Genomic DNA, 22184 nt, shown 5'->3' on the forward strand with positions numbered 1-22184 from the left:
CACACATTCTCACGCCGTTGTAGATACACAGTACGAAAGACCCTCTCACTCCCATCCTTCCTCTTCCTCTCAGGGCACTTTGCTGGGGAGGAGGTGAAGACCAAGCTGGGGGAGCTGAACGGCCGCTGGGACACTCTGAAGGGCAAGGCCTCCCAGCGCAGGCAGGACCTGGAGGACTCTCTCCAGGCCCAGCAGTACTTCGCGGACGCCAACGAGGCCGAGTCCTGGATGAGGGAGAAGGAGCCCATCGTTGGCAGCCCGGACTACGGCAAGGATGAGGACTCCGCTGAGGTCAGAGGAGTTGAACTGTGGCTGTTCACTGCATCTAGTTATTTTGGGAGGGCGTCTGGTGTAGATACGTAATATAAACAAGGTGTGACGTTAGGATTGTAATAAGGCTGTTATTGTTATTAATGACGCGTTAGTCTGTTCTACAGCTTTTATTTATGACAGTTAACTATTAAACAGTAATCCTGTTAATTGTGTAGTTAACTAAAGTAAAACAATTAAAAAAACTAAAAAACATATAGCTGCAAGCAGCCATTAACTGGGTCCAAGCCATATAGCACAATGTTGCCACCATCAGGTCAAACTGAACTCATGGCTACCTACCCGTACCATATTTATATAACCGTGTTGCCATGGTAAACTCACTCCTCAAGTTCAAATACCCCCCCCTCCCTCCCCCCTCTCCCCCACCACCCACGCTGTTCAATTACTAGCTTATCGATAGCATAGCTGGTTTACATTGAATACTTGAATACTTTGATGTTGTAGGAAGTATTTGGATGATATTAAAATGGTTTAGAGGAGTATTTCAGAAGTATACACACACTCACCACTCCTCACCCCTCCTCCCTCCACAGGCTCTGTTGAAGAAACACGAGGCTCTGATGTCTGACCTGAGTGCCTACGGCAGCAGCATCCAGGCTCTGAAGGACCAGGCCCAGGCCTGCAGGGTGAGGCTGCATTTCTACGCCCAAACACGTCTGAGCCGATGGAAAGTGGTTGCGATGGCCTCCAAACAGGAGCGAATATTCAGGGAAAGATAGGATTGAAATCTCATTTCTTAATGTACTTTTCAGCAACAAGTGGCCCCCACTGATGATGAGACTGGGAAGGAGCTGGTCCTGGCCCTGTACGACTACCAGGAGAAGAGCCCCCGTGAGGTCACCATGAAGAAGGGAGACATCCTCACCCTCCTCAACAGCACCAACAAGGTACACCCGGAGCCCTGCCTTAGGGACACCCGGAGCCCTGCCTTTGGCCGGTTGCAGGGCTGTAGCTTGGGCATGAAATGCATTTATGAAAGTCAGAAGGTTTCTTTCTCAGGAGGTGCGCCTTCTCCAGGTGCCCTGTCTTCAATGGACACAGTACTACGTATCGCTACGTATCGCTGGTTCAATGTCCAATAGTTTGCTTTTTTTTTTGTCTCCATATGACTTTTCATCGTGTTACTCTCTGACCCTGACCCTGACCCTGACCTCTGCCCTGCTACAGGACTGGTGGAAGGTGGAGGTGAATGACCGCCAGGGCTTTGTGCCGGCTGCGTACGTGAAGAAGCTGGACCCGACCCAGTCGTCCTCCAGGGAGAACCTCCTGGACGAGCAGGGCAGCATCGCGCTGCGCCAGGACCAGATCGAGAACCAGTACGTTCCTCAGTCCCAGTCTCTGCCTTATTGTTCCTGGTTTTGATGTAGTTCTTTCTATGACAAATGCGTATCCATATTTGAGCTCAACCAATTAACAGTTAACCAATTAACAGTTAACCAATTAACAGTTAACCAATTAAAATTACCCAGTCTCCTTTTAATCACCTTAACTTCTCTTACAAAATTCTCTCTCTGTCACTAATGGCTTGCCCTCTCTCTCTCTCTCTCTCTCTCTCTCTCTCTCTGTCTGTCTCTCTCTCTCTCTCTCTCTGTCTCTCTCTCTCTCTCTCTCTCTCATTACTAATGTCTACACATGTCTCTGTGGGGTCCTTGCTTTGCGACTGTGCAGGCTGGTCACCAAGGAGGCATGCAGTGTGTCTGTGCGCATGAAGCAGGTGGAGGAACTGTGAGTAGGACGTTGTGCCTCTCAGTGTTGTGATTGTGAAGCCACACATCACCATTGTCAAGGCCATCGCCATCTCAAAACCCCGTCCCTGTTGTTCCTCGTAGCGCTCTCTCTCTCTCCCTCTCTCTCTCTCTCCCTCCCTCCCTCCCCTTCTCTCTTTCTCTGGACCATGCCTTCATTCATCTTCTATTCAACAGAGGGAATGAAGCAGTATTTCTCTTTCTTACTCACTCCTTCCTTCTTCTCATCCCCAAGCTTGCCTGTGGGTGTTGATCTCCCGGTCCTTTGTGCTGTGAATGTTTGTGTGTTCATGAACGTACATGGATGGACGGTCGATCCATGCAGACCGTGTTCCACGTCATGTGTTTCACACACAGATCTGAGGTGGTGTGACTCTATGCCGATGTCTAGCCTTAAGCCCGGTTTGGAAGTGAACCTCTTGCCATCTCCCATTTTGCCATCTGAATGATAAGCTCGTCCCCAGGATGTAAGCCTGGAGTAACAACGACTCAAATCTGGCCTTGGTGGGAGTGAATTATTTGTTGTTATTAATTTTCAGCGAATCACACGGCTGCGAGACGTAGCTCAGAATCAGAAACGTGTGGTGTGCGATTTATTTTGTGCCCTGGGGGGGAGGGGGGGCTGTGATTGATGCAAAATAAAGCCAATGGCATTACGCTGTCCGTTTTCAACAGTCTTTCTATTGGCTTAATGAAGGCCAAGTTTGGCACTTTGGTCCACCAGACCTTTTGCACATTTGGGCGCAAGTGTCTGGGAACGAGACTATTTGAAATAACATTCCGATGGCATTCTTTTCAAAAATCATTTCTACACAATAGAGATGATGTGGATCCACATTAATCAAAACATTTCGATATCAGAGTGCATTTAGATTAAAAAGCGCATGTGGAAATTTTTTATAAATGTAATAGTCAAGATTGTAGAAAAGCATGTTTAATACTGTGATACTTTTTTATTATATTAAAATGACTATACTTTCCCCAATTACCAGGCCACAATTCACCACAATTAATAAAATAGAGCATTTTAATGTGTTGAAGGTGATCAATTACGTTTTTAGCCACTAAGTGGCGCTAGTGAGCTAGACCCCGAAAGTAGTGATCCTGCTCCCTGCACATGCTTAATGTGTAGAATATTGCAACCTTATTGGACCACCCTCTGCAGGGCCTATGCATGCGCAGCACGGCCATGGACTGTGAGGTCAACCGTACAGTTCAGTCAGGCCTCTCTCCAACGCCACCTACAGGAGCTGGAAGGTTATTAGATAAAAGATTTTTAAAAAAAATCGATATATTTTTTTTTTTACAATGTAGCCATTGGTTAAGTGATTATTAACCTTTGCACCACATCTCCCATCAAATGATGTATTGACCAGTAGTAGCGTTCCTTCAATACTCTCCCTCCTCCATCTACCCCCAATTTTTCGCACCAAGACAGAGGATTCTAACACCCCCTCCCTCCCCCCTCCCTCCCTCCCTCCTGTAGGTACGGCACGCTCCTGGAGCTGGGGGAGAAGAGGAAGGACATGCTGGAGAAGAGCTGTAAGAAGTTCATGCTGTTCCGCGAGGCCAACGAGCTGCAGCAGTGGATCAACGAGAAGGAGGGCACGCTCACCAACGAGGAGGTGGGCTCGGACCTGGAGCAGGTGGAGGTGCTGCAGAAGAAGTTTGACGACTTCCAGAAGGTACGCTAACAACACAGCTTCAGGTTGATGTGGCTCAGTTGGTAGAGCATGGCGCTAACGCTTAGGTGTTCACTGCTATGTAAGTCGCTTTGGATAAAAGCATCAGCTAAATGGCATATATATGGCATACTACTGATGCAATTCTAACAAGAGCAGTGCACCTTCACTAACCACTAGTTGTGGTTAGTATCGGATACTGATCAGATATGATAGTGTTATCACACACCGGCGATACATCAGTAGTCTAGTCGAGCTGTCAATGTCTAGCCTCGATTCTAGGCTTTGCCTTTGGAGTCTGCTATTGGTGTCTGTCAACATGAGGACCAAAGAGGTGTCAATGAAAGTCAAGGAAGCCATTTTGAGGCTGAAATATCAGAGAAAATAAATCAGAAACATAGCCAAAACCTTAGCCTTACCAAAATCAACAGTTTGGAACATGATTGAAAAGATGGAAAGCACTGGTGAGCTCAGCAATCACAATATCTGATCTGTGTCCTCTAGGATCTGAAGGCCAACGAATCTCGTCTGAGGGACATCAACAAGGTGGCATCGGAGCTGGAGTCTGAAGGCCTGATGGCCGAAGAGGCACCCATGGTTCAGGCCCAGGTATGAAGAGACATCAGCTGAGTTATTTATATATTCATATTTTTATTATATTGGTTGGGAAAAGGTTTCTAATGAAGGAGAGAGAGGGTTTCTAATGAAGGGCAGGGTTAGGGTTAGGGTTTCTAATGAAGGACAGGGTTAGGGTTAGGGTTTCTAATGAAGGACAGGGTTAGGGTTTCTAATGAAGGACAGGGTTTCTAATGAAGGAGAGAGAGGGTTTCTAATGAAGGGCAGGGTTAGGGTTTCTAATGAAGGACAGGGTTAGGGTTTCTAATGAAGGACAGGGTTTCTAATGAAGGACAGGGTTAGGGTTTCTAATGAAGGACAGGGTTTCTAATGAAGGTTAGGGTTTCTAATGAAGGACAGGGTTAGGGTTTAAACAACGGCCTGCGTTCGTTGCCGCTCACTGTATATTCATTAGCGTACGATGTCGAGTTACCTGAGAAGATAATTTTGCCAGGTAAGTCACGTGACAAACAGTGATTCTCAGCCCTCTGGAGAGCGGATTTGAGTCATGCTGATGTGACTGATCCCTTCTTTGTATCCCTTTTTGTCTCTGTCCAGCAACAAGACATGCTGGGCTCTGCCCCAGGCAAGGTAAGAAGTTCACAAGTTAGAATGCCTGTTGATGACATTACATGTACACATAATTAATCTAGCTGTCATACATTTTGACACCAATTCTTCTCCCCTTTCAAACAGGACGAGGCCGATTCAAAGAACGCCTCTCCATGGAAGGTAAGTTGTCCCGAAGATGAGGTCTTCATCACATGACCATTCAGCATAGTTTTCCATTAGAAGCATTTTGTTTCTCTCAGACAAAATGCATAAACTGCATTTGACAGCATGTAGTGTGTTTCCACTTGACTCAACATAGTTGAATGAACTGCAATCATGTCCACTAATAATATAACTTTTACACTTGAGTTTACATCAATTTATGTAAGACAACTTGGAAACACGAACAAGAGACATGCACTCAAAGAGCCAGCAGACCATATACCATCTACATATACCAGACTACATACCATCTATATATACCAGACTATATACCATCTACATATACCAGACTACATACCATCTATATATACCAGACTATATACCATCTACATATACCAGACTACATACCATCTATATATACCAGACTATATAGACCATCTCCCTTTCTAAATACCCAGACATCTGGATTCACACATGCAATACAATCCATAAATACAACTAAGCTTTGGAGGCTAGAGCTGAGGGTCAGTTACTGAGCTGAGGGTCACTTATTGAGCTGAGGGTCACTTATTGAGCTGAGGGTCAGTTACTGAGCTGAGGGTCAGTTACTGAGCTGAGGGTCACTTATTGAGCTGAGGGTCAGTTACTGAGGTCATGTAAATGCAGGTGGTTGGTTCTCTGGTGGTTTGTGGCCTTGGGGTCCTCTCTAACTACGGTGCTCTCTGTCTCTTGAGCAATGTAAAGGCTTTATGGAGAGATTGGTGCACATTTTGTTGTAAATAGATGGAGTACAACTCAGGTGTACCATGATCCGTGAACACATCACACAGTATTTACTGTCCACACACACACACACACACACACACACACACACCTCTTGACTGAGTAAATGCTCTTACATTTATATACGTTACACTTCTGAAGATGTTCTCGTTAAGTGAAGACAGTCAACCCAGATAAAGCCATGAATTTGTGGATCATTTTTTCAATGAACATTAGTGCCAAAATTCTGTCAACAAATTGAAACAAATCCACAGATGCAATTTGATCCGCAAATACAGATTAAACACAAAAGCATTGTGTTGAAATGATTGGATACCTCATCGTACCATTTTTATATAACTTTGGAAATATATATTTTTATTCACACATTGTGACATTTGTTTGCAAATATAAGAGCATTTTAGCCATATTTACAAATAATTTTGCGTTTATTAAAATAATGGTTCACAAATACAAGTCAAGGTGTTTGTGTGTGGTTAGTAAATCATATTTCTGCCGTGTGTTTTGTGTTCCTGGTCATGGTGCACCTTTGTGAGTTGTACTCTTCTCTATGGACGGTAATATTGGCCCCGCCTCCAGCCTTTACCTGCGCTAACACGACTCTTGACTGGTGTGGTGTTTCTTTTTGTCCCCTCCTTTCTTCCTCTCTTTTCTACTGGTTTGTTTCACCTTTGATTATAGAATGTACGCTTGGCTGTTCAAACGACAGCTAACTTTAATACTATCAAGGTAAGAGTTTAACGACTGCTCAGCCTCCCTTCCAAACCAACCCTCCCTTCCAAACCAACCCTCCCTTGCGTCTGTGTCCTTTCTTGTCTCCATCCCTGCATCGTGTTCTCGTGTTCTCCTTCCCTGCATTGTCCTCCTTCACGGTTCAGCTGTGGTCTTGTTGAGCGTTTGTGGTCTCATTGTGTTCATCGCTCAAGTCTGAACTAAGTCGTGTCTTCAGTCAGTAGTTTTATGTTTTTATCATGTCGTCAATATAATTGAGATTGTGTCCCTTGTTCTGTGTTTGTCCCCCTCCTTTTTAATCCATAGTTTGTTTAGCTGGTACCAAAAGGACACTTAATTAGTGACATTTGGAATATACCGTTGTTGGCCGACTGTAGCATTTGTCATTCTGTCCTCTGTCCTCTGTGTTGCCATGCACCCTCCTTGTCTGCGTCTCAATGCATTGTCCTTTGTCAGTCTGTCTATCAATCAGATTTGTTACTGATATTGTACGTTTAACAGTGGAATGAACCAAAATCTGTAGGATCAATCACATACTCATTCAATTTAGAAAATAAATTTAAATGAAATCCTCATTAACAATAAAGATTTTTCCTGAACTCCTAATTAACAATAAAAAAAACTGTGAATAAACTGAATTGAAATGGAATGTTGCTCATTCCCAAGGTACACAACCAAGGATATGTTATTCTCATCCAAAGATGCTCAAAATAAACAACTTATTGATTTTCACTAAATTGGAGCGCTGACACCAGAAACCGTGGCAGAGACCGCTTCTATGCCACAATGTCTTCCTCTCTGATTGGCTGATGAGTGTGTTTGTGGTGATGGTCTCAGGAGCTGAACAACCACTGGAGGTCCCTGCAGCAGCTGGCTGAGGAGAGGAGCAACATGCTGGGCAGCGCCCACGAGGTGCAGAGGTTCCACAGGTATGTACACACACACACACACACACACACACACACACACACATACATACATACATACATACATACATACATACCTCATTTATGAACAATTTCCGAAATGCAAGTCAACTATTACTTTTTCACACGTATTATTTGAGGTATATCACCTTGGCAAAACAACCACCAACCATCGTTGAGCATTGAATTATATGAACGCAATCTAAGCCCTATTTGGAAAGGATTAGTTTTACAAGGGGAGGCAGAGTAATGTAATCATTACCAGAGAGACAATAATGTCATATCCTGATCAAGACCAAGACCAGGAAAACAAAAACGTTACAGGGACATGACTTGTAGAGGCACACATGGGACACATGGTCTTCTCTGGTGTTCTCCAGGGATGCGGATGAAACCAAGGAGTGGATCGAGGAGAAGAACCAGGCCCTGAACACGGACAACTACGGCCATGACCTGGCCAGCGTGCAGGCACTGCAGCGCAAACACGAAGGCTTCGAGAGAGACCTGGCTGCCCTGGGAGACAAGGTAACACACACATGCACACACACACACACTGTCAAACTTACAAAACCATTTGCACCAATGCAATGCCGTAAATAAGCTGCTCTGCTGTTCCTCCCTTGATCACAGGCTGATCTGAAGCTGATCCTTCTGCTCTTCTCCTAAAGGTGAACTCGTTGGGGGAGACAGCGGAGCGTCTGATCCAGTCCCATCCAGAGGCCGTGGACGACATCCAGGAGAAATGCACGGAGCTGAACACGGCCTGGAGCAGCCTGGTGGGCCGCGCCGATCAGCGCAAGGATAAGCTGGGCAACTCTCACGACCTCCAACGCTTCCTCTCTGACTTCAGGTAAAACAGGGCGGGAGAGAGAGAAATGTTTTCTGGTTTATGTGTCATTAGATTGAGGGCAAGAACACAACACAATGAAATACCTGAGGCAGAGCAGATCTACAACATCAACAATAGAATGTAACAAGGACAATAGATACATATAAACATCAACAGTAATAACATTAAATACAGTAAAAAAATTCAATACACAGAATTTTTGTAGCAGCAGTAAAGGTGAGTAAGTGTAGAATAGGGAGGAAGATGTGGGTATGGAGGAGAGGAGGAAGAGGAGGAGAGGAGGAGAGGAGGAAGAGGAGGAGAGGGGGAAGATGTGGGTATGGAGGAGAGGAGGAAGAGGGGGAGAGGAGGAGAGGAGGAAGATGTGGGTATGGAGGAGAGGAGGAAGATGTGGGTATGGAGGAGAGGAGGAAGAGGGGGAGAGGGGGAGGACACATTTAGAACAAAGAAAAGCAAGTAAAGTATAAAAGCTCAGTTGACTCATTCCAGAGTGTGGTTCCCAGCCTGCTTCCCTCGTTCCTCTGGTTAGTCAGTGATGAACATGGTGGTGTGTTACGACCCTGCTGGTGTTGACTGAACATAGTGGTGTGTTACTGAACATCGTGGTGTGTTACTGAACATAGTGGTGTGTTACGACCCTGCTGGTGTTGACTGAACATGGTGGTGTGTTACTGAACATAGTGGTGTGTTACTGAACATAGTGGTGTGTTACGACCCTGCTGGTGTTGACTGAACATAGTGGTGTGTTACGACCCTGCTGGTGTTGACTGAACATAGTGGTGTGTTACGACCCTGCTGGTGTTGACTGAACATAGTGGTGTGTTACGACCCTGCTGGTGTTGACTGAACATAGTGGTGTGTTACGACCCTGCTGGTGTTGACTGAACATGGTGGTGTGTTACGACCCTGCTGGTGTTGACTGAACATGGTGGTGTGTTACGACCCTGCTGGTGTTGACTGAACATAGTGGTGTGTTACGACCCTGCTGGTGTTGACTGAACACAGTGGTGTGTTACGACCCTGCTGGTGTTGACTGAACATAGTGGTGTGTTACTGAACACAGTGGTGTGTTACGACCCTGCTGGTGTTGACTGAACATGGTGGTGTGTTACTGAACATAGTGGTGTGTTACGACCCTGCTGGTGTTGACTGAACATAGTGGTGTGTTACGACCCTGCTGGTGTTGACTGAACGTCTTTGATGAACGTCTTCCAGAGACCTGATGTCATGGATCAACGGCATCAGAGGGCTGGTGTCCTCAGAGGAGCTGGCCAAGGACGTGACCGGGGCGGAGGCCCTCCTGGAGAGACACCAGGTACACACACACACTCACATGCAGTTATTACCGCTTTATAACTGCTTGTTAATGGTTAATAAAAGATATATTAACAAATAATCAATAGTTATAAGTCATTTATAAAGTGTTGTTGAAACCGTTAAGTTAGCGGCTGTCTTCATCTCCCCCCCTCTCTGCGTCCCTCTCTGCAGGAGCATCGTACTGAGATCGACGCCCGTGCCGGCACCTTCCAGGCCTTTGAGCAGTTTGGCCAGCAGCTGCTGGCCCGGGGGCACTACGCCAGCCCGGAGGTCCAGCAGAAGCTGGAGGCCCTGGACCACGAGAGGGCCGACCTGGAGAAGGCCTGGGTCCAGAGACGCATGATGCTGGACCAGTGCCTGGAGCTTCAGGTACGACCACAGAGCATTGACCACACACACACACACACACACACACAGACACACACACCTTTCTATCTATCGGCAATTTTTGGAAAGAAATGTGAGCATGCAGAAATGCTACTAAATTATTATAATTATTTCAGCGTTTAAATACTGCTGGACCTTTAAAACGCTAGGCCATTCCCGCATGTTTTAGCATGGAGATCCTTGACATTTGAATACGACACACAAGCATAAAAACCACAGCGAAAAAATAAATGTCAATACTTATAGCAAGTGCAAACGTGGTGCCCCCCTCTCCTCCCCCCTCAGCTGTTCAACAGGGACTGTGAGCAGGCAGAGAACTGGATGGCGGCCCGGGAGGCCTTCCTGGCCAGCGACGACAAGGGAGACTCTCTGGACAGCGTCGAGGCGCTCATCAAGAAACACGAGGACTTCGACAAAGCCATCAACGTGCAGGTCAGCCAGCGCTCTGCTGTAACCACACTCAGAAACAGCCACTGCCGCTCCCGTGCCTTCCGTAACCTTCCGTCCCCGAGGTTATTAACGGTGTCACCGCCTGTTATAAGAAGACCTGTGGTTTATTAACGTCAAACGCTCTGCTGTTCCACAGGAGGAGAAGATCGCCGCCCTGCAGTCCTTTGCTGACCAGCTGGTCGGGGCCGACCACTACGCCAAGCCTGAGATCTTCAACCGCCGCAACGAGGTCCTGGACAGGTAAGACACTCCCCTAATGTTCACGAACGTCCCTCAGCCAAACACAGTCAGACACGCAGTCTAAACTATGACCTCCTGGCCTCCAGGTGGCGCCGTCTGAAGGCCCAGATGATCGAGAAGCGCTCCAAGCTTGGTGAGTCGCAGACCCTGCAGCAGTTCAGCCGTGACGTGGACGAGATCGAAGCCTGGATCAGTGAGAAGCTGCAGACCGCAACTGACGAATCCTACAAGGACCCCACCAACATCCAGGTACGTGATTGGCTAATACCACAGGCTTCCAGCCACACGTCAAGGCTACTGGAGGTAGAAGTTACCATGATCTAGGATCAGATGATTCATCCATAAATCAGAACCTCACCTGTAAGAGGTTTATCTGAGCCTGTTTCAGTGGTTATGGGGGTCTACTTCTACACACTGTCAACCCACAATCATTCCTTTCAGTTTAAAACATTTGGAAAATGTCCTTTTGAAAATATGTTTAAAGGGATCACTATCTATTCTAATCTATTAGTCGATTTAAAAAAAAAAATGTCTAACCTTCCCTTTTGTCAATCCACCAAGACATTTTACATTCCATGTCCAGGTAGCAGTAGCTAATAAAAAGCCTGTAAAATAAATAATAATAATAAAAAGAAAAAAATATATATATGCATCCAAAAACACATAATTGGAGTGAAATGCGTCGGGGGGGGGGGGGGGGGGGTAGAGTTTGATTGCATCTAACTTGTACATTTTAATGCTGCCTTGCCAATGTGTTGTTCCTCCCTTGTTTATAATGACTGACAATGTCCCTCTGTGACTGAACCAACCCCCATGTCTGTCTCAGTGGGACTGAATCTCTCTCTGTTTCTTTATTGTCTTGTTTCTAGCTGTCCAAGCTGCTGGTAAGTTGAGTAGTGAGTCAGCCGACTAACATCCCAGTAGGTTTTCCTTTCCGTGTCCGTGTCTTTGCCTGGTCTGTAGAGATGTTGTAGAGCGCCCATACGTCTTATCTAGTGTCCATCCGCACTCACGAGTGCCGCTTCTGTTTACATGGGTTTCATTTTGTTTCATCGTTTCATCGTTTGTCAATGCTACTTTTTTTTTTTTTTTTACATTATCGTACTTGTTTATGTTCCATTCTTTGCATACATCACTTCTTAGTTGCTGGGTGTTGCTTCCATATTTTATTTTATTTTATTTATTTGATGTTGTCTGAGGTTGGGTAATTTTCTAACTCACTCCACACCTTTGTCATTTCGTAGAAGTGGTTAGTATGAGAACTTTAGATCATTTCATTCTGAATTTAAAATAACAGAACCTTGACATATAAAATCTCGTCAAATGTTAAGTGTAAATAATTGACTTGTAGTTGACTTGAATTGAAGTTAATTGTGCATTGAACATGCGGCACCTCAGAGAGAGGAAGAGACCAAGCTGAGGACTGCTGTGCTTTGTCTGACTGTAGCAACAAGCTCATTCCTGTTTAGAGACCAACGGTCTCTATGTGAGCTGGAGCCATGGTTGTGTGTCCAAAAACCAGGCTTTAGCAGCATAGCCAGGCCTGCAGCAGGGTTATATATGCAGCCCTGCAGCAGGGTTATATATGCAGCCCTGCAGCAGGGTTATATATGCAGCCCTGCAGCAGGGTTATATATGCAGCCCTGCAGCAGGGTTATATATGCAGCCCTGCAGCAGGGTTATATATGCAGCCCTGCAGCAGGGTTGGAGATGAGGGTTAGACAAACACACACATCCATTTGCTCCCTGCATAAGTGTTTGTTGTCCGCTCTCTTCCTCTCTCTCTCTCTCTGGCTGTGAAGTGTGGAATGAGTTAAAAACATCGCCTCTCCTCTCGGTTCTCGAGACATCTTCATTTTGTTGTGGACAGAGTCCGCTCCACCTCCATCTTGTGTTTGTCACTGGTGTGTGTCGTGTCTGTAGACGTTCAACACATTGTTTGTCGTTGTTTTGGTGGTGTCTTTATTTCACTTTTTTGACCTCACCATTTTATTCACATCACATGTAGTCTGGTGTTGGTACTTTGTCCCACGGTCATTAATCTCCTTGGAGTTCCTCAGATACAAGTATGCACATATCTTCAATAATCTAAAATCTTAGACATTTGGGACTTTTCACACGTAACACATAGAACACATTAAAAGGTAGCCATTGTTGGCTCATCCTACTGATGAAGAACATAGTTACCACCCATTTCGTAACGTATTGTGCATATTTCAACTTTCTGAAAACTTTCCACATCAACACCAGTTGTCTTTTTACAGTTTAAAGATGTCACCCATCCACCTCAATCAACCAGCGTCTGTTAGCTTTGTTGTTCTCATTTCCTCTCTCTCCTCCCGTCACCCCGCCCCCGGCTCTTCCAGAGCAAACACCAGAAGCACCAGGCCTTCGAGGCGGAGCTGCACGCCAACGCAGACCGCATCCGCGGGGTGATCGACACGGGCAACGCCCTCATCCAGAGGGGCGCCTGCGCTGGCAGCGAGGACGCGGTCAAGGTACACCCTCACACCTTCGTCTTCTACGCCCGCACTTCATGACTCCATAGACTCTCTGACATACATGGTAGCCACCGCTGAAGGGTTGCTTCAGGATTTCTGTACCATATCTGTGTTCTACTGACCAGCAGTGCTGTCGATCGATGGGTACTATTTTGGAACCTGTCACTCATGTGGATTCACCTGATGTAGCATTTTCCTCATGAGCCACAATGCCACTGCAAGTTCAGTTTGTCCAAAAGGCACCTGAATAAATAAACTCCACATGACAGAACTAGTAATACCACTAGGAGGGGTTCAAACCAGGGTCTCCCATGTGGAAGACAACAGTGTCTACCATTAGGCCAAGAGGACATCCTCAAGGTTCGAGGTCTAGACTTTGGCATGTCTCAGGCAGGGCTACCTCACCACAAGAGTGTGATTCCAAATCACCTCTGCTACATAAGCAGTCAGTCAGAATCTCTGTAGTACCTGAATACAACCTGTTTAAAAACTGTTATGTTTGGTGCTCTAACGTGTGTGTGTGTGTGTGTGTGTGACTCTCCCTCTCTCTCTCCAGGCACGTCTCAATGCTCTGGATGAGCAGTGGCAGTTCCTGGTGAATAAATCGGCAGAGAAGAGCCAGAAACTGAAGGAGGCCAACAAGCAGCAGAACTTCAACACCGGCATCAAGGACTTTGATTTCTGGCTTTCTGAGGTAAAAGCAACATTTTCTAATAAATGTTTAAGAATGAAAATTAAAACCCACTTTTATTTTTTTTTGAGCAGTCAAACTGTAACAAAAGTTAATCCCACGATTCGCTGTGCTTTAATCGATAGAATTTGTCAGAAATAAGCGAAACAAAAGATGTTTTGTTTCCTGTTTAACATACAGAGTATGAGGCACTGTGACTGGATTGCAGGAATGTTTTCAGTAAATCCTTCATTTTCTTGTTGCTTTTCCTCGGTAGGTTGAGGCCCTTCTTGCCTCTGAGGATTATGGGAAAGATCTGGCCTCAGTCAACAACCTGCTGAAGAAGCACCAGCTGCTGGAGGCAGACATCTCTGCCCATGAGGTAAAGAATTACACAGCCTCTGTAGAGAAGACAAGGTCGCTGATAAAGAACAATAAAGAGAGACACACAGACACACTCACACACACAGAGTTGTCAATATTTGCTATTTGTCTTTTTTGTCCCATGCACCAACCTCACCTAGTCAATTTCCTGTATGTGCAAATATACTTGGCCAAATAAATGAATTCTGATTCTGAGACACTCTCTCTCACACACACTCACACACACAGAGACACAGACAGCCCGCCCCACAAAAAAAAGTAAATTGTATCAGTTTATGCCTGGCTGAATCCTCCTCCCCATCCCGTATCCAGGACCGTCTGAAGGACCTGAACGGCCAGGCCGACAGCCTGATGGGCAGCAACGCCTTCGACACGTCGCTGGTGAAGGACAAACGCGACGCCGTCAACGGACGCTTCGGCAAGATCAAGAGCATGGCCGCCGGCCGCCGCGCCAAGCTCAACGAGTCGCACCGCCTGCACCAGTTCTTCAGGGACCTGGACGACGAAGAGTCTTGGATCAAGTAAGAGCGCCCCCTTGAGGTCCTGATGACACGGTGCAACGTAATTTGAGGTAATTAACCCATCTCTCTCTCTCACATTGTAGAGAAAAGAAGTTGCTAGTGAGCTCGGAGGACTACGGACGTGATTTGACAGGAGTGCAGAATCTGAGGAAGAAGCACAAGAGGTTGGAGGCTGAGCTTGGGGCCCACGAGCCAGCCATCCAGGTAAGGGAGCAGTAAAGACTCAGACATTACGCTATGACACACAAGCAGGTACTGTATGGACATCCTTGTCACTAGACAGCGGCTCTGAAGCTCTTCTTCTTTGTGTTAAGTCTGTGCTGGACACTGGCAAGAAGCTGTCTGATGACAACACCATTGGCCAGGATGAGATCCAGCAGAGGCTGGCCCAGTTTGTGGAGCACTGGAAGGAGCTGAAGGACTTGGCTGCAGCTAGGCAAGACTGAATCTCACACACACACACACACACGCGTCACCCCAAGAAACATTCACTTTTGAAGTAAGAAATCTTATTTACAATCAATTTGTTGTTGAGTATGTAAAGTAGTTACTTTGTGTGTGTGTGTGTGTGTGTGTAGGGGACAGAGGCTGGAGGAGTCGTTGGAGTATCAGCAGTTTGTGGCGAATGTTGAAGAGGAGGAAGCCTGGATCAACGAGAAGCTCAACCTGGTGGGAAGCGAAGACTACGGAGACACGCTCGCCGCTGTACAGGTGGGTGGGGGGGGTGTGTGTTTTGGGTGTGTTTCCTGCCTGTCTGTTTTTGTGTGTCTCATTCTCCCTAGTTCAGCCTGCTCTGGGTTATAAATCAAAATGGCTTCCTCTCTTCTAGGGCTTACTGAAGAAGCATGAGGCGTTTGAGACGGACTTCACGGTGCACAGAGACAGAGTGAACGACGTGTGTACCAACGGAGATGAGCTCATCAACAAGGTACAGATGACACTGGCAGACGTCTTGAATTGGAAAAAGCATTTGAAAAAACTAAGCCCTCATGTTCGTCAAAGGCAGCAAGTCCTGCTGTGTTATTACATGGATGCATTGAGGAGCATGAGGTAACAATTTAATGTGTGTCTTTCAGAACAACCATCACGTGGACAGCATCACAGCCAAGATGGCGGCCCTGAGGGGGAAGGTGTCTGAGCTGGAGAGGGCGGCGGCCCAGAGGAAGGCCAAGCTGGACGAGAACTCTGCCTTCCTGCAGTTCAACTGGAAAGCTGACGTGGTGGAGTCCTGGATCGGTATGATGATAGACTGGGGGGAGGAGGGAGGGAGGGATGGAGGGAGGGAGGGAGGGAGGGAGGTAGGTAGGTAGGTAGGTGTGTGTGTGTGTGTGTGATACAATTAACCTTGTGGAGAGGCATGAATTGAACCTAAAGTTAACCACTATTCAAGTTTGTCTTCTGAAGTGCTTTATCTGACCGTTGATCCTCGTGTTGGTTCAGGCGAGAAGGAGAACAGCCTGAAGACTGATGACTACGGCAGAGACCTCTCCTCCGTGCAGACGCTGCTCACCAAGCAGGTACGAGACTACTGGTAGCAGACTACTGGTAGCTGACCAGACTACTGGTAGCATTTGGATTATTTCCACTTTCTCTGACCTGACATTAATTTGTCCTATCCCAAATTGAAACATCTTAACTAAAAAAATAAATTAAAAAAAAGTGTGTATTTTTTAAACTCAAATACCATTTTGTGTTTCTGTCTGTCCACAGGAGACGTTTGACGCGGGGCTGCAGGCCTTCCAGCAGGAGGGCATCACCAACATCACGGCCCTGAAGGACCAGCTGCAGGCCGCCCAGCACGTGCAGTCCAAGGCCATCGAGACGCGCCACGCTGCCCTGATGAAGCGCTGGAACCAGCTGCTCTCCAATTCCGCCGCTCGCAAGAAGAAGCTGCTGGAGGCCCAGGAACACTTCAGGAAGGTAGGAGAGGCCTGGGAGCAGGGCGCCACCTTAAGGCCTTTCAGGCACTTGCTTACATGCAATTGAAATGACTCTCATTGTTGTTTTGGCTGCAGAAAGTGGTTTGACACACTGGCTTCTCTCCCCTCTCCTCCTCCCTCCCGCCCTCCCTCCCCCTCTCATCCCGCCCTTCCAGGTGGAGGAGCTGTTCCTGACCTTTGCCAAGAAGGCCTCAGCCTTCAACAGCTGGTTCGAGAATGCAGAGGAGGACCTGACCGACCCGGTGCGCTGCAACTCTCTGGAGGAGATCCGGGCGCTCCGCGAGGCCCACGAGGCCTTCCGCTCCTCGCTCAGCTCGGCCCAGGCCGACTTCAACCAGCTGGCCGAGCTGGACCGGCAGATCAAGAGCTACCAGGTGGTGTCTAACCCGTACACCTGGTTCACCATGGAGGCCCTGGAGGAGACCTGGAGGAACCTGCAGAAGATCATCAAGGTAAGGAGGGAGACGGGGACGTCTCAGATGGCGCCCCCTGCACTAGTAGGCACGGAAGCGGTCCGCTACAGAGAATAAGGTGTGATCTGTTGGGGGGCCTGTGAGGGGCCCTGTGAGGGGCCCTGTGAGGGGCCCTGTGAGGGGCCCGTGAGGGGCCTGTGAGGGGGCCTGTGAGGGGCTCTAGGGAACATTGTTATTGACTAGGTAGTCGTACAACTTGTCTCACCGCAGAGAGATTATCAAACTGCTTTTGTAACTGAGTCAAGCCAGTTCTTCATCCTCTTCATCATCATCCTCCTCTCTCTCTCTGTGAAGGAGCGGGAGCTGGAGCTGCAGAAGGAGCAGAGGAGGCAGGAGGAGAACGATAAGCTGCGGCAGGAGTTTGCGCAGCACGCCAACGCATTCCACCAATGGCTGCAGGAGACCAGGTAGGGGGCGCTAGAGAGGAGCTCTGGGTGACTAGAGTCACTTCTCTCTTATATATAATGTGTGTGTGTATATATATATAGATATATATGTGTGTGTGTATATATATATATATACACACACACACATATATATATATATATATATATATATATATATACACACACACACATATATATAATGTGTGTATATATATATATATAGATATATATGTGTGTATATATATATATATATATATATATATAAAAATAAGCCATTTAGCTGATGCTTTTCTTATTCTTGCATAACATCTTTCTGAATTATTATTTGTACCTGCTGTAATGTTACATCAGACCCCTAGTGGTGCTTAACGGTAGTGGTGTTGTGGGCTATGTGGACCTGTGATGATCATGACAGATTTAATAACCAGCTGTGGGTTTTCTTTCTCTCCCCTCTTTTCCCCTCCACTTGCTGCTGCCTGGGATCACTCTGCTAATCAGGACATACCTTCTGGATGGGTAATATCACTTTTTGTGTGTGTGTTTGTCTGTGTGTGTCGAGTCACCAAATCAATGAAATCAGGTCTAGGTCTGAGTGAGGAGTGTCCTCAAATGAGGTTTTTGTTCTGTGGATTGCGATGCCAATTAAAATCCCATGTTGGCTGACACAGAACCACCAGGTAACGATTGCTTAGAGAAGTACCAGAGGGTAAAACTGGACCAGGTTTCACATATTCTCTATATACACATATTCTTTGTTCTCATGTGTATCGTTTGTCTGTATGCCTTTTTCTCTCATTTTTAATTTGAGAACATATCTGTAGAATTATTTCCGTCTGTCTGTCTCCTGTTTTCCATTGGTATTTACTCTCTCTCCATCCCTCCCTCCCTCCTTCCCTCTGAATAGCATAGCCTATCGACGGGTTATCCGTGTGTATCAGTATGAAGTCGGTGATGATCTTTCTGGAAGGTTTTTTCCTTTTTACTGGTTTCCTACGCCCTCTCCATCTCCCTCCTCCACGCCCACCTGACCCCCCACCCTCTGGGTTGTGTGACCTCATGCACTTCAGTCTAAAACCCACCATTTGGGCTGTGCTCAGCCCCCCCCCCCTCCCCCCTCTACTAACCTTCATGGCAATGTAGCTTCCTGAAACTGATACCAGATTCAGCTGCATACTCTTTGAGCCTGGCTACATCGACCACTTTTTAAAAGGAGTGTATCTGCAGTCTTCACCAAATTCAGGAATGGAAACTGCTAAATGTATTGTTGGACAATATACCAGAGTTTAAACACATTTTCTTTTCTTTGTCAGAGCTAAATTTAGGCTTTTTCTTACCTCGATGTTTTCTACATTTCCACTGTGAGAAATTGTGAGCACATGCTCAGGATCCAGGAGGCCATTTGTTAAAGTTCCATAGCCTTCAGCTAGAATTAATTCATGGTTGATATATGAATAAGATGTTTTCATCTTTAAACCATACATTATATATGAATATGAAATATATTCATATAAAGGAATGCAGTTTCCAGCCCTGTGGCAGTAGCCCTGACCTCGATGGTATGGGCTACCGTGCTTTTGACTTAGCTTCTTTGGCATGAACGGAGTGGCAGTGTCCAAGGCTAAGTGGGATTTCTTGTCGTTTTTATTGTTCTCTCATTTTCCACTTTAATTCTGAGGTAAGTCCAGTGGCACCTCAGGTTAAATGGGTGACTAAGTGTTCAGAGAGTGAGGGGAGTCTGTCTGTCTGTCTGTGATCCACTATTTGTCTGGTAGTTATATTGCTACTTTGTTATTCTACCAACCTACATGACTGACACCCTGACAGCCTGTATGACCTCCACCAGGTAGTGCACTTGCTTGTATTATTAATGACAGGTTAGCAATCGGATCTAATTCCTACCACCATTGTTTTTTTCATCACAGTTTTAGGGTTACCTGTAGGGTTAGGTTGGGGTAAGGTTAGAATGAAGGTTAGGGATTGGTTGAAGTCAAACTGGAACCACAGCCAATGAGAATTCAGATACAAGTCTGTAGGTATTTAGAATGTTAACTAAATAACTTGTTAATATCCTCTTAACTTTGGGCCAACCATTTAATGATTTATTTATCATTTAATTGATTTGGGATCTCATGACTCTGCTAGCGTATTTTAATTTATTATCTGAAATTCAGGATGAATCGCTTGAATACTACTGGAAGGGGTCCTGTGGGCGGCGTTGTGTGTACTAGGGAACAGGGTAGTGTGTAGGGGGGGTTGTGTGTACTAGGGGAACAGGGTAGTGTGTCCTAGGGAACAGGGTTGTCTGTCGGGGGTTGTCCTGTGGGCGGGGTTGTGTCCTGCAGCACGTTGTCTGTTCAGGGTTGTATCAGACGACGACGGTCCTTCATCTCATGGTTGTGTTTCTGCGTCCAGGTCCTGCATGGTGGAGGAGTCTGGAACCTTGGAGTCACAGCTGGAGGCAACCAAGGTAGACCTGGGTTCAAATAGTATTTCAAATCATTTCAAGTACTTTGCTTTCTGTGCTTGATTGAGTTTGCCTGGCACAACGGAACCAGTGGAATAGTCTAGAAAGGGCAAACCCCGCCAATCTGGGACTCCAGGCAGACTCAAGCAAATGTACAATATACTTACTTGACTAAATCTCCACACCTTAGCTTGTTGACGTCACCCTTAGCTTGCTGACAAACAGACACACGGCCTACTGTACCGGCCTGTCTTAGATTACTGACAAACAGACGGCCTACTGTACCAGCCTGTCTCAGCTTGCTGCCTACTGTACCAGCCTGTCTCGGTCTCAAGCCTCCATGTATTGTGTCCAGCGTAAGCACCAGGAGATCAGGGCCATGCGCAGCCAGCTGAAGAAGATCGAGGACCTGGGGGCGGCCATGGAGGAGGCGCTGATCCTGGACAACAAGTACACGGAGCACAGCACCGTGGGCCTGGCGCAGCAGTGGGACCAGCTGGACCAGCTGGGCATGAGGATGCAGCACAACCTGGAGCAGCAGATCCAGGCCAGGTCAGACTCAGACACACACACACAGCTACACTCACACAGCTACACTCGTTATCCTACTGAAATGAAAGGATTTTCACTCCTAATTCTGTACTAATATCACCTTACCCCCCCCCCCCCACTGTAGGAACACCACTGGAGTGACAGAGGAAGCCCTGAAGGAGTTCAGCATGATGTTCAAGTGAGTGGCAGCCATTTTGTGTCAACATTTGCTTGAAAAGATGATGCTTAGGAAAAGTAATCGGACCATATTGTTATTTTTTTTCCTATGTGCTCATGTGTTCTTCCTTCAATTTGCTCCCAGGCACTTTGACAAGGAGAAGTCTGGACGGTTGAACCACCAGGAGTTCAAGTCCTGCCTGCGCTCCCTGGGCTACGACCTGCCCATGGTGGAGGAGGGAGAGCCAGATCCTGAGTTTGAGTCCATCCTCGACACCGTGGATCCAAACAGGTCAACCACATCTCATCTCATCACCTCCAGAGGCTTAGTTACTCCTCACTGCTGTGAACACTGTTCTAATAATGACTAAAAAATGCTTTGATTTGATTTATATTCAGGAAGTGGGTTGTTTTGGTCATTTCTAAATGTTTTTGGAGATTGTCGTAAGAGGTTTTTGGCAAAACTCAAGTTTGTTTCTCTGGGCTCACCGGTCGTGTGGTCTCCATGTTGGCAGGGATGGCAACGTGTCGTTGCAGGAGTACATGGCCTTCATGATCAGCCGCGAGACGGAGAACGTTAAGTCCAGCGAGGAGATAGAGAGTGCGTTCCGAGCCCTGAGTGCTGAGAACAAGCCCTACGTCACCAAGGAGGAGCTCTACCAGGTACACACGCCGCCCCCGGGATGAACAACATGTCTCTTTGTGGCCTGATTTGTCCAAAACCACCAGGAAGTTTATTTATGGTTAAGATTTGCTCTATCAAAATAGGCATATGGGATTCATTGTTCTTAAATACATGGTAACACTTTACATTAAGGTCCCCTTTATAAAGGGTTTATAATTAGTTAATAAATCCTTTAGAACCAGTTTATCTTATCTGTCTGACTTTGTTCCCTCTCTCTTTTTTCCAGAACCTGAGCAAGGAGCAGGCGGACTACTGCATCTCCCACATGAAGCCCTACCTCGACAGCAAGGGCCGCGAGCTGCCCTCCGCCTTCGACTTCGTTGAATTCACCCGCTCGCTTTTTGTCAACTGATCCCTCCCCCTTGCCTGCCAGGGACCAATCGGGAACGCGTTTGCCCCCCCCCCACACACAAACACATGGCTAAAACTGCATGATTCTGGCACTAGAATACTCCATAGTTATCAGTATCTATACCGATCTATTTATCTAGCTATATCTCACTCTTTGTGCTTCACTTACAATAGCCTAGTGAATCTGTCTGCATTTGAATGTGGTTGTTTTAGCTGTGTTAGTGCTTCTGCTGGATTTAAGAACCTATAGAAATGGTATGCTGTAACATCACCTTAAGGACTGCAGTGTGCTTTAATAAACGCAACTGGTTATAACTGGACACATTC

The 22184-nt window shown here is 46.6% G+C and overlaps 1 protein-coding gene across 3 annotated transcripts in view; it reads left to right on the top strand.

Annotated features, from left to right (window-relative positions):
- The window catches only part of sptan1 (spectrin alpha, non-erythrocytic 1), a 40126-nt gene extending 17949 nt beyond the window's left edge, over positions 1-22177 (top strand). Inside the window, exons 18-55 of one of the 3 annotated variants that reach the window (XM_083670264.1) lie at positions 74-291; positions 867-959; positions 1086-1220; positions 1501-1649; positions 3565-3763; positions 4265-4369; positions 4934-4966; positions 5072-5107; positions 6554-6601; positions 7442-7533; positions 7911-8055; positions 8199-8380; positions 9596-9695; positions 9869-10066; positions 10370-10516; positions 10671-10774; positions 10861-11023; positions 11644-11658; positions 13141-13272; positions 13832-13969; positions 14223-14327; positions 14642-14850; positions 14934-15054; positions 15165-15286; positions 15429-15561; positions 15680-15778; positions 15927-16086; positions 16291-16367; positions 16561-16770; positions 16946-17242; positions 17558-17670; positions 18148-18165; positions 20062-20116; positions 20469-20665; positions 20790-20843; positions 20967-21113; positions 21337-21484; positions 21733-22177. In XM_083670264.1, coding sequence (XP_083526390.1) covers positions 74-291; positions 867-959; positions 1086-1220; positions 1501-1649; positions 3565-3763; positions 4265-4369; positions 4934-4966; positions 5072-5107; positions 6554-6601; positions 7442-7533; positions 7911-8055; positions 8199-8380; positions 9596-9695; positions 9869-10066; positions 10370-10516; positions 10671-10774; positions 10861-11023; positions 11644-11658; positions 13141-13272; positions 13832-13969; positions 14223-14327; positions 14642-14850; positions 14934-15054; positions 15165-15286; positions 15429-15561; positions 15680-15778; positions 15927-16086; positions 16291-16367; positions 16561-16770; positions 16946-17242; positions 17558-17670; positions 18148-18165; positions 20062-20116; positions 20469-20665; positions 20790-20843; positions 20967-21113; positions 21337-21484; positions 21733-21858 — 4823 coding nt within the window. In that variant the 3' untranslated portion in view covers positions 21859-22177. The remainder of the gene's footprint in view (positions 1-73; positions 292-866; positions 960-1085; positions 1221-1500; positions 1650-3564; positions 3764-4264; positions 4370-4933; positions 4967-5071; positions 5108-6553; positions 6602-7441; positions 7534-7910; positions 8056-8198; positions 8381-9595; positions 9696-9868; positions 10067-10369; positions 10517-10670; positions 10775-10860; positions 11024-11643; positions 11659-13140; positions 13273-13831; positions 13970-14222; positions 14328-14641; positions 14851-14933; positions 15055-15164; positions 15287-15428; positions 15562-15679; positions 15779-15926; positions 16087-16290; positions 16368-16560; positions 16771-16945; positions 17243-17557; positions 17671-18147; positions 18166-20061; positions 20117-20468; positions 20666-20789; positions 20844-20966; positions 21114-21336; positions 21485-21732) is intronic. The other 2 variants (XM_083670265.1, XM_083670266.1) reach the window with 2 other exon arrangements.
- The last annotated feature ends 7 nt before the right edge of the window (positions 22178-22184 follow it).

This window comes from Argentina silus (genome assembly GCF_951799395.1).
Source record: "Argentina silus genome assembly, chromosome: 5".
NCBI lineage: Eukaryota > Metazoa > Chordata > Actinopteri > Argentiniformes > Argentinidae > Argentina > Argentina silus.